This window comes from Anolis carolinensis, chromosome X (assembly GCF_035594765.1).
Source record: "Anolis carolinensis isolate JA03-04 chromosome X, rAnoCar3.1.pri, whole genome shotgun sequence".
Taxonomy (NCBI): domain Eukaryota; kingdom Metazoa; phylum Chordata; class Lepidosauria; order Squamata; family Dactyloidae; genus Anolis; species Anolis carolinensis.
In genome coordinates, this window is record NC_085847.1 from 8,810,634 (window position 1) to 8,824,849 (window position 14,216).

At 40.3% G+C, this 14,216-nt stretch overlaps 1 protein-coding gene across 1 annotated transcript in view; it reads left to right on the forward strand.

Annotated features, from left to right (window-relative positions):
- Positions 1 to 14,216, forward strand: part of ift81 (intraflagellar transport 81) — a 38,191-nt gene that overhangs the window by 13,424 nt on the left and 10,551 nt on the right. Inside the window, exons 10-11 of the mRNA XM_003222748.4 lie at positions 1,958 to 2,053; positions 3,645 to 3,791. Coding sequence (XP_003222796.1) covers positions 1,958 to 2,053; positions 3,645 to 3,791 — 243 coding nt within the window. The remainder of the gene's footprint in view (positions 1 to 1,957; positions 2,054 to 3,644; positions 3,792 to 14,216) is intronic.

Consider the following 14,216-nt stretch of genomic DNA (forward strand, 5'->3'; position numbering starts at 1 on the left):
CTTTTAACTTCTTCATTTTTTCAGAAAACCTCCAAGCTGCTCAGTAAATATCTCTACAAAGATATTACACAAAGCTTATTAAGAAACTAATATTATTCATTTGGATTGTGCATTTGAAAAAAGTGCAGTTCTTCACAATCCTGTGTTGGTTTAGGGTTCTTGTGGGACTCGTAGCCAAGAGTAGAATTAGGTCTCAGGTAGTTTTGCAATAATGATGGTGCCGTTTGTGTGAAATTATGCACAAATGTTAGATTTTCCTTCTTAGATTTTCCCAACACAGTAGTGCTGTGCCTCATTGAACAGTAAAATTAAGATAATTCACCACCTTTATTGCATTTGAAATCTTGAAAACTGGAGCCTGAGTCACCAGTGCCTTTGATTGCTCTGCCATCTTTTCATTGTCATGGGAATGGATAATGCAGACTATAAGATTTGCACATCACTGGTCTTGTGTAGGCTCCAGATCTGCTTTGACATTTATCAGACATATGGGGAAGTAGCTAAGAAACATCTTGTATTTCTACAGTGAAATTAGCTCTGGGGGTTATATGTCTTTATACCCTTTTCTGTTGGAATTGCTGGGTTTGTTTGTCGCATGTAGCTGTGAAGCACCATTGTGGTAGAAGAGCGCAGCTGCTGTCTGTCTTGGGAGAAAGTTGGGACATACATTCAATAAATAAACTGACCCTCCTCTTTTGCCCGGCCAAAGCTTGGGAAACATCAGAATGCTGCAGTCTAATATTAGGATAGTCCTGTTATTGTAGTTCTATTGTTGTCATTCTTGTTGGCTTCCTTGGATACCCTGTGTACAAATGAGGGACATAAATTGACATAATAAAAACATGAAATGAAAAGAGACCACAGTTAGATTAACCTGGGGGTACATTCAGTCCAACACCCTCTTTCCCCAAATGGCCAACCAGGTGCTATGGGAAGACCCCAGGCAGGACATGAGTCCCTGGCACAGGGAGCATCATGTGACTCGAAAGTCACTGATCTCCTGTCAGACTTTGATTTAATACGTACTGTTGTTGTGCACTGGCACTTGAGCGACTCATTTGCAACAAAACGGCTTCTGCATCATCAGAATCTCCTGAAATAGATGCTGAGGGTTATCCCAGGATAACTTTGGATTTCCTGGTGGCTATCCTAGGGTCCCCATTTTGTATTTATGAGCAAGAGCTGCAAATGAACTTTTGACATTTTGTCCTAGTTCACATAACATGGAAAAGGCACTTATCTATGGCATATTGATGGGAGATCTTTAAAAGTAGAAAATTGGGGAAATAAGTTTATGTAGAAATTTGTAAAGATCTTAGTACCTATCTTTCTTGTCAAAAGCTATGGGCTGTTGGAATAAGAACATTCATTTCTAGGTTCTGGGCCACAAATGATGCCAGAAACATTCCTCCAATGTTCAAACAGGCCATTGAGAGATTCTAGTACTCCAATGTATATTTTTCATGTTCTAGTTCAGCAGGCATGCAATGGTAGGAAGGTCAGTCCCAGATGTTTTAGTTGCAGATTGTTATTTTTATCTTCATCTTCTCACCAGATTTCTTCTATACCACTATTCTTGAGTAAGTAGGTAGTAGTTAGATGTCTCTAGGTTAGTGGCGAAGGGAAGCTTCAGAAAAAGAAAAATCTTTGCAGAACATCATCCTATTTGTACTTTGGCTTTATTAGTTTGGTCATTGATATACGTAGACTCTGAGTGAAAAGACTGAAAAAATTGTATCGAAATAAACATAAGGTAGCTGATACTGGCTTTTTTTACATTTTACTTTGGGGAGAGTTATTCAAAATTTCTGGGCTTTTCTTTGATGGTATACCATTGCTTCATTTAAATCCTTCATTACATTTTGAACCCATTTGTGGAAGTTGCTTTGCAGTAGAATTATTACCTTTCATGTTGGCTGTGAAAAACCTTCTCAAACATTTTAATTTCTTATTCCAGATAAACGAGATCAATGTACAAATCAACCAGTTAATTGAAAAAAGGATGATGAAGTATGAACCAATCGATAGTAAATTTTCAATGTACCGTCAACAGGTAAGGATAAATTCCTAGCAAAGCAGCATGTAAGCAAATGTAATTGAGTTCAGTAAAATCCTTGCGAGCATTTGAATTCTGCTGGCATCTTGATATATTTGCACAGATTTGATGATGAATACATTTATATAATATACTTTTGCAAGGGTTCAAAATCAGTAGTCAGAGTGTTTAGTTTGATAGATTATGCTTTTGGGTGGTAAATGCAACCTGAAGCCTCTTGTTTTTGTGAGCAATATGTGACAAGGTTAAGAATGCTACATAATGTGCTGGTACAAGAGACCAGCTGGCTGTTAATATAAAGTGCTGACGTCCCTTGGGTGAGTGATTCCAGGAATTCAGAGCTCTTCTCTTAGTTCAAAAACATATGGCAGTCTCTGCACAGCTCCACAGGATGCTTTTGTCAGCTTTACAAGAGCACCCCATGTGTTTTTAACACAATTTGTCACTGCCGGCCCAGTCTGGAGAAGCACAAGGTTGGATAACACGTAGGCTGAATCATCTTTGAGAGAATGCAGGAAGCTTTTTTTAGTCTAGAGCATGGAGGCTATTCCCAAAGCTACTTACACGATTGTATGACCCATGTTTTAAGAAGTAAGAACAGTGGGGTTGTATTTAATTCTAGGAACCTTGTAACTTAATATGAAACTGTGTGTCTGACCTAGAGTGTTCTATTCTTGATACAAAGCTATGCTTCTAATAATGTTTGCTCTTGTATTAGATAACACGCAACACTGAATAGACTATGTGAGAGATAATATGAAAAGCACCGTCTGGTGTGTTTGTGCGTGTTTTAATTTTATCCCGAGGAGACGGATGAAATAAAATTATCTCTGAACTGCTATCTTTCCTTGTATCATCTGCCGCCACTGAAATCAGATTCTGTATTTCCACTGTCTGCACCATGATTTCATATAGACTTATTAATGTGTGATAGATGAAGAGCATGGTTTGCAGGCACAAGGTCTAAGGCTCAAGTCCTGGCATCTCCCAACTGAATTACTGTCAGGTACCTTGAGCAATGGCAGAAAGGCAGGATTAAATATTTTAAACAGACTCGGGTAATGGTTATAAAAGACTTGGAAAATTGTTGGCCATTAAAAAGCTAATGTATTGTATCCTTGCTGAACTGAAGACAATGCTGTCTGGGGAAATATGGAGACTATACGCCAACATGTCTAGAGGGCTGCAATATTGTTCTTGCAGTCTTCAAACTCCCAGTCATGTTCTGACTAGAGATGAGTTGCACTTCCAGTGAAGAACTTGGATATTATAGTTCCTTCAGTACAGATGTAGTACCATGGGTTCAAATTTTCTAAAAAAAAAACCCTGTCCAATCTGAAAAGTTTGGAATATGCATCTTTTTCCTGATAATTTGTGCTTTTAATTGCTGTACTTCAAAGATCTGTCATTCAAATTAAGAATAGGTGGTTTTCGTGTTCCATACCATGTATTTCTTTATTTGTTGCCACTGTCTTGTGCCTCTGATGCTTTTGTTCTTTCCATTACTTTTCCCTTTTTAAATTCTTAAAATGTAAGGATGCTTTCATGAAAACTGACCTGATTAACCCTCCTGTTGTTCCCTTACCAGGCTTCCATCATTTCCCGGAAGAAGACTGCAAAGGCAGAAGAACTTCAGGCTGCCAAGGAAGACCTGTCCAACCTAGAGAAGCAAATGTTGCAAAAGTCAAGCCAAGCCCGTGACCTGAATGGTACAGAAGTCTTAAAGGGTGATGAGGTAAGTACAAAGCCAGGGTTGGACAAGGTTTTGTAAAAAGTGAATGAGCCTCAGATTGTCTTATACTTACATGCCCTCTCTCAGCTGTGAATGGGGATTAGGATGTACATGGGCAGCCAGTACAAGTGGGGTTTTAACAGTGGGGTTGATGTTGCTTGGGAGGCTGATGATCAAGAATTATTATTATTATTATTATTAACAACAACAACAACTTTATTCTTGTGTCCTGCCACCATCTCCCCGAAGGGACTTGAAGTCCACTTCTGCTTTCAGGTTTGCACAATTTTACATCTTGTCTGTATATTTTACCATGGGCCCAGATAACATCCCAAAACAATTACTTAGCACATAACCAAATTGACTATGTCACTTTTCCATTGCAAGGTTAGTCAAACTGGTTCTTAAAAAAAAAAAACAGAGTTTTTTGGCCACCTTTTAGAGCAGAATCTTCAGCCTGTAGCTTATATTCAATCCTTGGGAGGAAATGCAAGATGCAACTCACTGGCAGTGAATCAAGACAACCATATTATCTGTGAGCAGAATAGAAGCTGTCCATGAATGAATTAACTACTTCTGTTGCCCAGGCTTGGCAGAAGACCTTGTGATAGAAACCTTTTAAAAATGATATCTCTGGCTTCTCCTCCCCGTTCTTTGCATTCACACTAAATAACTCATTGCTCCTCTTCTTTTCTTGACTCTTAATATTTCCTTCCAGTTCTGTTCTCTCCTTTTATTCCAGATTGTGTTTCCTCTTGTGCCAAAAAAAATCTTCATGTCTCTTCAGAGCCTTTTAAATCCTCCATTTCTTGAAGCCTTCAGAATTCTTTGTTTCCTCTAGGTTCAAGTCAGGGAAGACTTGAAGTAAGCCCTACACATCAGATCATGGCCATAAATCACCCAACAGGGATGTCTGTATCACAGAGGATGTTAGTGTTCTCTTATCGTTTTCTTGCTTTCCTGTGGTAACTGTAAGGAGGTGCTCCCACGGGCAATTACAGATCCTTCTGCTTTAGCTGACGTTCCAGAACTGCCAGGCACAGCAGTGCTGCAGACTCCAAGCATCCTAAGCTGTGGATTGAAGAGCTTGTGATTTTTTGTCTTCAAAGTGACCAAGATCATTCAGGCAGTCAGCCAGCTTGAAGGAGAGGTTGGCAACTCTTTGTTGTTAACCCATTTGTGGATGTCCCCTTCTCTGCAGACAAGCATGGATGTTTACAATAAATGCCAATGTACTATTTCCCCGTTTCTGTTTGTGCAGCTGTACGTGGATCTGAGACCTGTGGACTCAGATTGAAGTAGCTGCAATCTTTTATAAAACTTTATGGCACAGAGAATTGCCAGCTAGTGTTGGCGGGGAAGAAGAGACTATGGGATAAATGGGTACAGAAAAAGTTGATATGGAGAGATCAACAGCTGAAGGAAGAAGACGTAGCAGAAGTCTGGGGCTCTTCCTGAATGTGAGGAACGTCAGGTTAGAGTTCTGTCCCTCCCGGCTGTATTCTCATTTCTGTTTGAAGTCAAGGGCACAGTTTACCATACTAAATATGGCTTTAGCAGTCACTCTTCACAACATAAGACAACTAGCTGACAAACTCTTGAGATTAGACTCTTTAAAGGAAAATTACAATTAGACAAAGCTCTCATAGAAGCATTTGTCCCTAATGCTCTTAGCCTTATTTTCTGTTAATATATCAACTCTTTGTTTTCCCTCTACTTTGTAATATACTAGTTGCACATTCATACTGGGCTTTTTATTTTGGTGGGATTTGAAAGCAGAACACTGTAGCTCATAGCATTCCAGCTGTGGAGAAAGCAGCGACAAATTTCCTAGTAGCCAAGTGTTGCAAGAGCACAAGCAACCTGCTAACACTTTGTCTTATCTCTTGGGTGTTCACTGTATTGTAAAGTACATAAAAATGTTCCACGTTGTCAGTGCACCTGATGACAGGAACAATTTGTTGAGTAGCTGAACAACTAAGAGTAATAACAGCACCGGAACAGGAAATTGGGGTAGAACGATGTTGAGTTTATGGCTCCCTTGGAATGTAGTCCAGGGATGAACACGAAGAGTGGTTGTGTGTGTATGAATAATGTTAACTTAGGTAAAGAGAAGCTTCATGGAAAATACATAAGATTAGACGTAGGAGTCTCCCAACATAAAACAAATCAGAGGGCCTACAAGATCAGACCAATGGAATATTTATAACACCATTTCTTCTTCCCAAGTGTTGTTTCCTTTCACCTGGATCTGAGGAGAAGCACAGTTTCTGGCTCCTAATCACTTCTTGACTTCTCAATGAATCTGTTCTTTTAAAGCCATCTGCGTTGCCTGTCTGTCCTCATCTCTTGTAGCAAAAAATTCCATTCATTAAGTACATGTTTTGAGAAGATTTTTTTTTCAGTTTGTCCTGAAGCATTTGCAGATCAGTTCTGTTGGATGGCCCCGAGACAGGGAAGAAAACCTCCATACGATATGTAGAATGTTATATAGCTATCACATCTGCCTATGCAGTTCCCTTACCGAGTTGGGTTTTCCCCCCTAAAATGAAGACAGTACTATAACAAACTGAGGAAATCTAGGAATTGTAGTCTAAAAAGGTGCATTTTTCAAGTTGTTTGTTTTGACTAGCCTAGGATTTACCATCTGGCTCACCTTCTGAACTTCCCTGAGCCATCTCACTGGCGACTGCAGAAGGCAATTTGTGCTGAACTTAACACTTTCCCTTTGAGAATTTGCATTTCCTGAATCCTCATGTCCTCAAATATGTGTGTGGGAGATTTATTAGAGAGATAGTTCTTACACGCTTTTTCCTGTCGAGTATTTTGTAGACAGACTAGTATATCTCTTTAATACTTTGGACATGGTGCTTTAGACCCTAATGGTTTCTTTGTGTGACCCAGGTTGTTGTGTTCCCCCTGCCCTGCATTGTTGTATATCCCCTTATGGTCTGTTCCTCGCTGACTTTGGCACGACAATGAATTAATGCTTTCTCCGCCTGGCCTTTCACATACCAGCAATTGTATCCTCAGCTGAGGTCTTAGCACTTCATCCACGGAAAGGTCAGCCCTGGCTTATGTTTTTACTAGCCAGCATGTTGCTTTCTCTTCTAATGATGCCGAGGAGCACACAGCTTTCCAGTCCTATTGAAAGCCAGCGCTTGGGCAGATGGCTGGAACTGACAAGCCCAAGTGAAGGTACAGCTGGAGAGATTTGGGTAGGAACCGTGACAAAATGTGGGGGCAGTGGGGAGCAAAGTCTGGTCTGTTGCAAAGATAGCGACATGTGAAAAGAACTTTAGAGCAAAGTGCTGAGAACAAAACACAGACAAGGCTGGCAACCGTTTTCCTGCAGCTGTCAGATCCTGAAAATTAGAGAATTGCATTCCAGTGCTTAGAAAGGGTAGGTGGTTCAATTACAAGTGATCCTAGGTAAACCAGAGCTATTTTTAGCTCCCTTTCACAGCACATTGTTCTCTTCAAAGTGGAACATAGGTTCTGGGGAGCCTCGTTTTTTCTCCGCACCAGCCTGCTGGGACTAAAGAACAAATCAAAGTGCTGTTTATCTCAGAGAAAATATGGTAGTTTTTGTTTTGTTTTTTGTTTTTTTCATTTTAAAGTTTGTTATTTAGCTGTTAGGGCCATAGCTGTGGGTATCAAAATAAAATCCAGAGCTGTTCCAAAAGAAGCAGTTCAAATAAGGCTCTAGCCCATTTCAAGGTGTACCTTTACGCAGGTATTCTGCAGTCAACGAAACAAGGACATGGCTAAGGAATTGTGGGAAGGGCGAGGTCCCAATAAGGAATGCCAGCAGTTGTAAGGAGGGGGCCACTAAAGGTCCCATCACCTTCAGGGGTGCTACAAGAACTTCAGTGGATCAGGGAATTCTGGTAAGAAAACCTAGGCAGCTGTGTTATCCCAGCTGAGACCAGTGGTCAATCTACTTCAGTACTTTGTAATCTAGATGGGCATGTGAGCCAGTTTTCACCCCTGCTTCCTCATGATGGGTTTTCTACCCCATTTTCTGTTAGTCTTCAGTCCAAAATAAAACTGGAAGTGATATCTTATTTGTACTTCCAGGCTCTGTCTTCCTGTTCTTTGAAGCGTCTGTAGCAGCAATGTTGGGGATTTTGAATTTTTTTTTCCAAAAGAAAAAATGCAAGAAAGGTCCTAGAGGACCACGTTTGGCCTACAGGCTGCCACTTTCTGCATGCACTATGCCCTCTCACAGAGCTGTGTCTCTTCCCTGAGGTCGGCAGAGGCTTTGCCAACTCCATACGATGGGCTCTCCTAGTGGACACAAGAAAGTGCTGGAATAGATGTACATTTCTTCCCTCCCATGCCTTTTACTTTCTTTTAATGGTCTTCATTAGTAATAGAGCAATAGGGTTGTAATATTTTCTCCTGGAAATATATTATGTAGGGATATCCGGTATTCTTTACAGCAGGACTTCACAGATGACACAAAGGGCACCGTGCAAAAGAGTTCAAGCAGCCAAAAACTTCTCAAGCAGGATATTAGCTGTTAGTGAAGCCAAACGTACGGGGTGGCTCAGATGTAAAATACAGCTTAGCTCACATGAATGCTCTTTGAGCACTCATTGGCATGAATAAAGCATTTATCTTACTGGCCTGGACGTTTTTCCTGAGAATGAAGAAATCAATTTCACATATTGTTGAAATATAAATAGGTTGGAAGGAATGGCTAATGATGGGGCAGCTCTTTTCATTTCTTCCTCAGCAGAGAGTTGGTCCCAGCAGTCAATTTTGTACTGTGGTCAGTGCTTTTAAAGATCGAAGCTTCCTAGCTACTAGCCTTGGTGTTTTGACACTTGCTTGGCTTGACCTGGATGTCAGTAGAGTTTGGGGTTTTTAGATCCAGGTTCAAATACTTTCTCATCTGTGAAATGTGCTCTGCTTACCCACACTGTTGTCCTGCCCTTTCTCCAGGGTGGAAGCCTACCCCTAGGATATCCTTACATCAAACCCGTGAGAAAGAATTGGCAGACAGCAAAATTAGCCAAAATTCACTCTTGGTGTGGATCCAGCTTGTGTGTGATCTCAAGCCAGTCATGCTCTCAGCCAGACTCACGGTGCAGGAGTGATAGGAAGATGTAATACGGTCACTATCTCAGTATGGCATGCTCAAAAATTTATGAAAAGGGGAGGATACCAGTCTAAGGAAATAAAATGTGTAAGCTCAGGAAAACAATAGCATTGAGTTCTGTGGAAATGAGCTGTGGTCTTGTGGAAACCTCCATCCATTTATAGTTTTTCTCCTTAGTTATACTGGAACCTGCACATAAAATAGTTACTGATTAAGTAGAAAGAGGAGATTCAGCCCCGAAATGCCAAACCGTGTACGTTTTCATTGTGTGGGTCACCATTGTAGTCTTCAAAGAATTTTGAACTCTGCTGGTTTTTGAACTGTGTGGATTGGCAGCCAAGGGAGTAAGTGACATTTCTCAAGGCAGCACATCCAGCCTAGGAATCATCATTGGCTCTCCTTTAACCAAGCACACGTGTGAAATCCTGCCCCTGCAGAGAACTGTATCTCCAAACCTTCTGGAGTTCAAAACCCATTTATCTTTCCCTGGAAGAAGAGTGAGCCTGATCATATTGTGAAGTCCTGAAATGGTGGAAAGCCTTTTCCTGTTCAGCTGTTTTCTAAACCCCATAAGAGCAGATGATTTCGGAAACTTTCCCTTGTCACAAGAACATTTGAGGAGACCTTTCACTTACTTCTACCTCTACCCTCGTTTCGACAGATCAGAGGTCACCAACTGGTGTTAAATGCTTCTCACATGAACTCATTACAAGTTCAATCTTAGCTCTGGGTTGTACAGAAAACATCAGGCTGCATCCTGTTGTTCTTGCACCCAATGGGTTGGCCCTTGAGGTTCTCTGAGCTACCTGGCAAATGCCAGCCAGCAAAGATGGAATCCTCAAATAATCTTATTTTAATCAGGGAAAAGTATTTAAAGGGTACTTGGAGTTGCTAGTTGAAAATATTTGTACAACAGGATGCTTTGGAGCCCTGGAGCTGAGTTGTTCCCAGATTTTCTTTTGTTTCAATATGAGGCAATCACTTCATATTCCTGGTGACAGGAGGTTTTAGATTAAGGTATGCATCTTGAAATAATAGCATAAAAACATTTGTCAGGCCAGCAGCTGTGCCAAAGGGTTGCGAGAGCCAGGAGTGTCCTAGAAACAGCTTCCTGATCAATATTAATTTTTAAAAATGGCCCGTTTGGCCTGCCTGCTGTATGTAGCGTAGGATACTTTTCTCCTCTGATAGATTAAGAAGAGTCTCCAAAACATTTTGGCAGCCATCGCAAAGCCACTCATAAACCCTCTGCCCACCTTAAAATCAGTGGGACTTATGACACATAATTGGGAATGGAAGTGAATCTAATAAATCATATCCCAAAATGGCTGTCCGAGCTCATTTTCAAGATACCTGGCAAATGGTTGTGGGAAGCTTGTGACAGCCAGGGAATTGCTTTCACTCTTGTGTGTTTAGCTGCTCATGAGGTCTTTATTGCATTAATTGGACTGGCAGGAAAATTGGCCATCTGCTTTGTGATTCTTAGTATATAGCTTCTGTAAATATTCTGATATAGCATGCTGCTGAGATAATCAAAGAGGGTCTCCTTTTATCTAATACAGATTATTCTCAGGAACTTTGTTGGCTTACATGTGTGCGCATGTTTATAGCTAGTTGCCCCAGACTGAATCTGTCAAGTAGACAAAGATTTTTAATTGGCTGTCTTTGGAAGCTATCTTGGGCTGCGAGAAAGGCAGCATATACATTAATGAATGAATGAAATAATAATAAATCAAGAAATCTCTTTCTTCATTCCTCTTCCTTGCTTTCAGTCCAGCACTCGCTGTGTGGTTGTTTATTTTGTAAAGTCATTTGTTCTGCAGTGTGTAAATACCAGCTTTGTTTTCACAGCTTTTCCCTTGGCCAGGGCTTCCTTGTTCTCTTTTCATCCTTTTTTCATCTGAGACATCATGGAACTATGTTCCTGAGATTGTACAGTAGTTTCAGTTGTTACGTGTGGCAGCAGAAAACAAGCCTGCCTCATCCGTAATGTGACATCCTTTCAGATACTTTAAACTGGCTCTTGTGTCCCATCTCAGCCGCCTTTTCTCCAAGATATACATACCCAGCTCCCGCAGCCACTCCTCATGGAGTCCAGACCTTTGACCATTTTTATCACCCTCCTCTGGACATGTTCAGTCTTTAATTGACACAATATTTCAAGTAAGGAGGTCTGACCAAAGCAGATTGGAGTGGTACTGTGATTTCCCTCAATCTAAACACTAGACTCTTACTGATGCAGCCTAGAATCACATTGGCTGTTTAGCTGCTGCATCCACACTCTTGACTCATGTTCAGCTTGTGGTCTGCTAAGACCCCTAGTTCCCTTCTGCACTTATTGTTTTCAAGGAGGGTGTCACCCATCCGATATCTCTGTATTTCATTTTATTGACTGAGGGTAATGCTAGGTTTCATATTTCCACTCAAGTCCTCTAGTTGCTTGTTACAGTACTAAGGCAAACTGAGGGTGAGATTTGAACATCCCAGCTTAGTGCTCACACGCTAAGCCACTGTGCTATACTAATTGTTCAACATTTAGGGCAGGGTAGGTTGTGGCTGTGCAAAGAGTATTTATCATAAAAACAATAATTCACATCTTTCTGCCCTCAGAAACTTTCACTTACCTCTCCAACTCCCCCTTCTCACTTGCTTCTCACCATAAAAATGTCAGCCAGCTGCTTTAGTGTTTTCTTGAAATCCGTTTTGATCTGTATATACACAGAGTAACGTGGGAAAATATGGCCATTATTTGCTTTTGTTCTAAGCATTTAAAACTCAGGTTACTAAACAAGGCCAAGTTGGCTGTTTTATTTTTTAAAACTCACACCAACCAGTTGTTTTTGTCTTGTTCTTTTACCTCATATAAATAAATGGACCTTGTCTCTTGGGAAAAGAAAGCCTACTAGTAATGTTTGGACAGTACTTTCCTAGATGGTATGCTCTCAAATATCCCATTTTATTTTTCTTGTCAACACTGATTGTTTAAATCCAACCAAAGTCATTTGGATTTAAACAATGTAGTAATAATGGGAAACTTATCTAGTGTTTAAAAAACAATAAGGGCAGCAAATTAAAAAAAATCCCAGTAACTGGAAGCTGGTGAGAGGAAGAACTTTAAAACCCCTGTTTAAATGTGGACAAGATATCATAAAGGGAACCGGATGACACGAAGAACAGGAGGGCTGTTTCCTGGCAGCTAAGAAATAATGAACCCCTGGCAGTAAACCAAGATGCCTGGGGAATGGAGATTCCACCACTTGGCACTTCCAAGCCTGTTGCTGTGCTCATAAATGCCAGAAAATTGTTTTGCTTTTTTAAAAGGGTAGCTAAATTTATAAGGATGATGAATTCCGCAGGCAAAAACTGATTCTCTGCTTTTCCAGGACTTACTTGTCTTGTATAACTTGAGTAGCCTGTTAAATAGTCATTTGCCAACGAAACAGGAGGATTAAAGTAAAGTGGAAATGAATTGGGTAGGCCATTGATGTGCTTCAGATGACACCATAAGTGTTGGTGGGCAAATGGCATACTAACAGGCCTTTCTTTTTCAGATGTTTCTCTTCGATGAGGAGGATTCCTTTACAAAATCTTGTTCAAATTCCCTTCCAATGAACAGAGTTTGTATACTTCTGTTGCAGTCTAAAAACCAGAGCTCAAAACATACATTTGAAAATTACTAGGATAATGGTACATGTTGGAAATTTGGAAGTTCATTACCATCAACATGAATGATCAAACTCATTGGTTATATTATATGTCTACACTTATCTCTTGATTTAGCCACAGACCATATTAAAATCAACAATCTGATCCCCCAAACCTGCCCTTGACTTAGACATGAGGCTGGCTTATGCATGAGTACATACATTAGTTTGATTTTCAGTGTCGTAATTATCCACTTTAAAGTTACATAAATCATCTGTGGATGTTATATTTGCTTTCTTAGCATTCAGCTTTAATCCTGCTTTTGCACTTTCTTTCTTGACTTTCCTCAACAGTGATGCCAAGTTTGTTCTATTTTCTGCTAGTAGTATGGTGTTATCTGTATATCTTAAATGGTTTGTGTTCCTTCCTCCAATATTCATGCTTCCTCACTCTAAGTCTAATCCAGCTTTCCATACGACTGCATTTTGTGTATAAATTAAACAGATGAGGTGATAAAGGGCAGCCTGGCCTGACCCCCCTTGCCAATCGGAAACCATTCTGCTTCCCCTTATTTTGTTTTTTTTAATCCAGAGTACAAGTTATTATCAGAACAATCAGATCTTGTAGCACACCCATTTCCTTTAGAGCCACCCACATGTTTTCATGATCTGTACAATCAAAGGCTTTGCCATAATCTATAAAGCACAGACTGATTCTCTTCTGAAATGCTTTGGTTCATTCCATTATATGTATGCTTGCAATATGATATCTAGTATCTCTTCCTTGTCTGAACCCAGCTTGGACATCTGGCATTTTTTGCTCCAAATATGGCCAAAGTCTTTGTTGTAAAATTGTGATTGTCCTTTCATTTGCAGTGGTTACTACAGTTCCTACTGTCCCATTTCTTGGTGACTTGAACATATATTGAGCATTTCCAGTCTCTGGGCCATTGTTTTGTTTTTCATATTTGTTGGCAGATGTTTTAGTTAGAATTCAAGTGGATTCTGTCTCTGGAATGTGAAACAGCACTACTGGAGATTACTCTCCCATCCACCTTTATTCTTCTCTTGACTGGCATGAGGTTGACAGTTGTCCCTATGGATTAAGTTCTCTTTATGCAGTTTACAGATAAGTATCTATAATCTGCAGTCTAGAAAAGAAGCCTTCAGTTTTGCCTGGAGTCTTTCCTGAGGAACACTATAAAATGCTTATTTAAAACCAACAAAGGCAGCACTAAGAGTCCCATGTGGCCTGGCACTATATTTCTTCATCAAATGATATAAAATCAAATACACTTTGATGGTGGAACAGTCAATCGTGAAACGACTTGCGATTCTGCTAAAATGTGCTCCTGAACAAGCCAGACCCAGAGTTTCCAAAGTCAACGCTTCGCATAAAATTGGCTCGCTATATTAAGTGAGCTGTTTGTTTGACAGAGGGGTTGGTCTTTGCCTTTTCTATGTCTTGGAATAATAATAATATTATGCCATCCCCCAGCCATTGGGAGTCTCTACTTTCTACTGAGTGGTTAGTAAATGTGAAACGGTCTGCCAGGATTGGAACCTATCTATTTGTATTGTTTTTTATCAGTAATTCAGTGGAAGGACGTGGAGGACTGAGAGGGGAAAGAAACGTTAATGGGGTTAAGGGAAAAAAATAGAATTATCAAAGTGCCT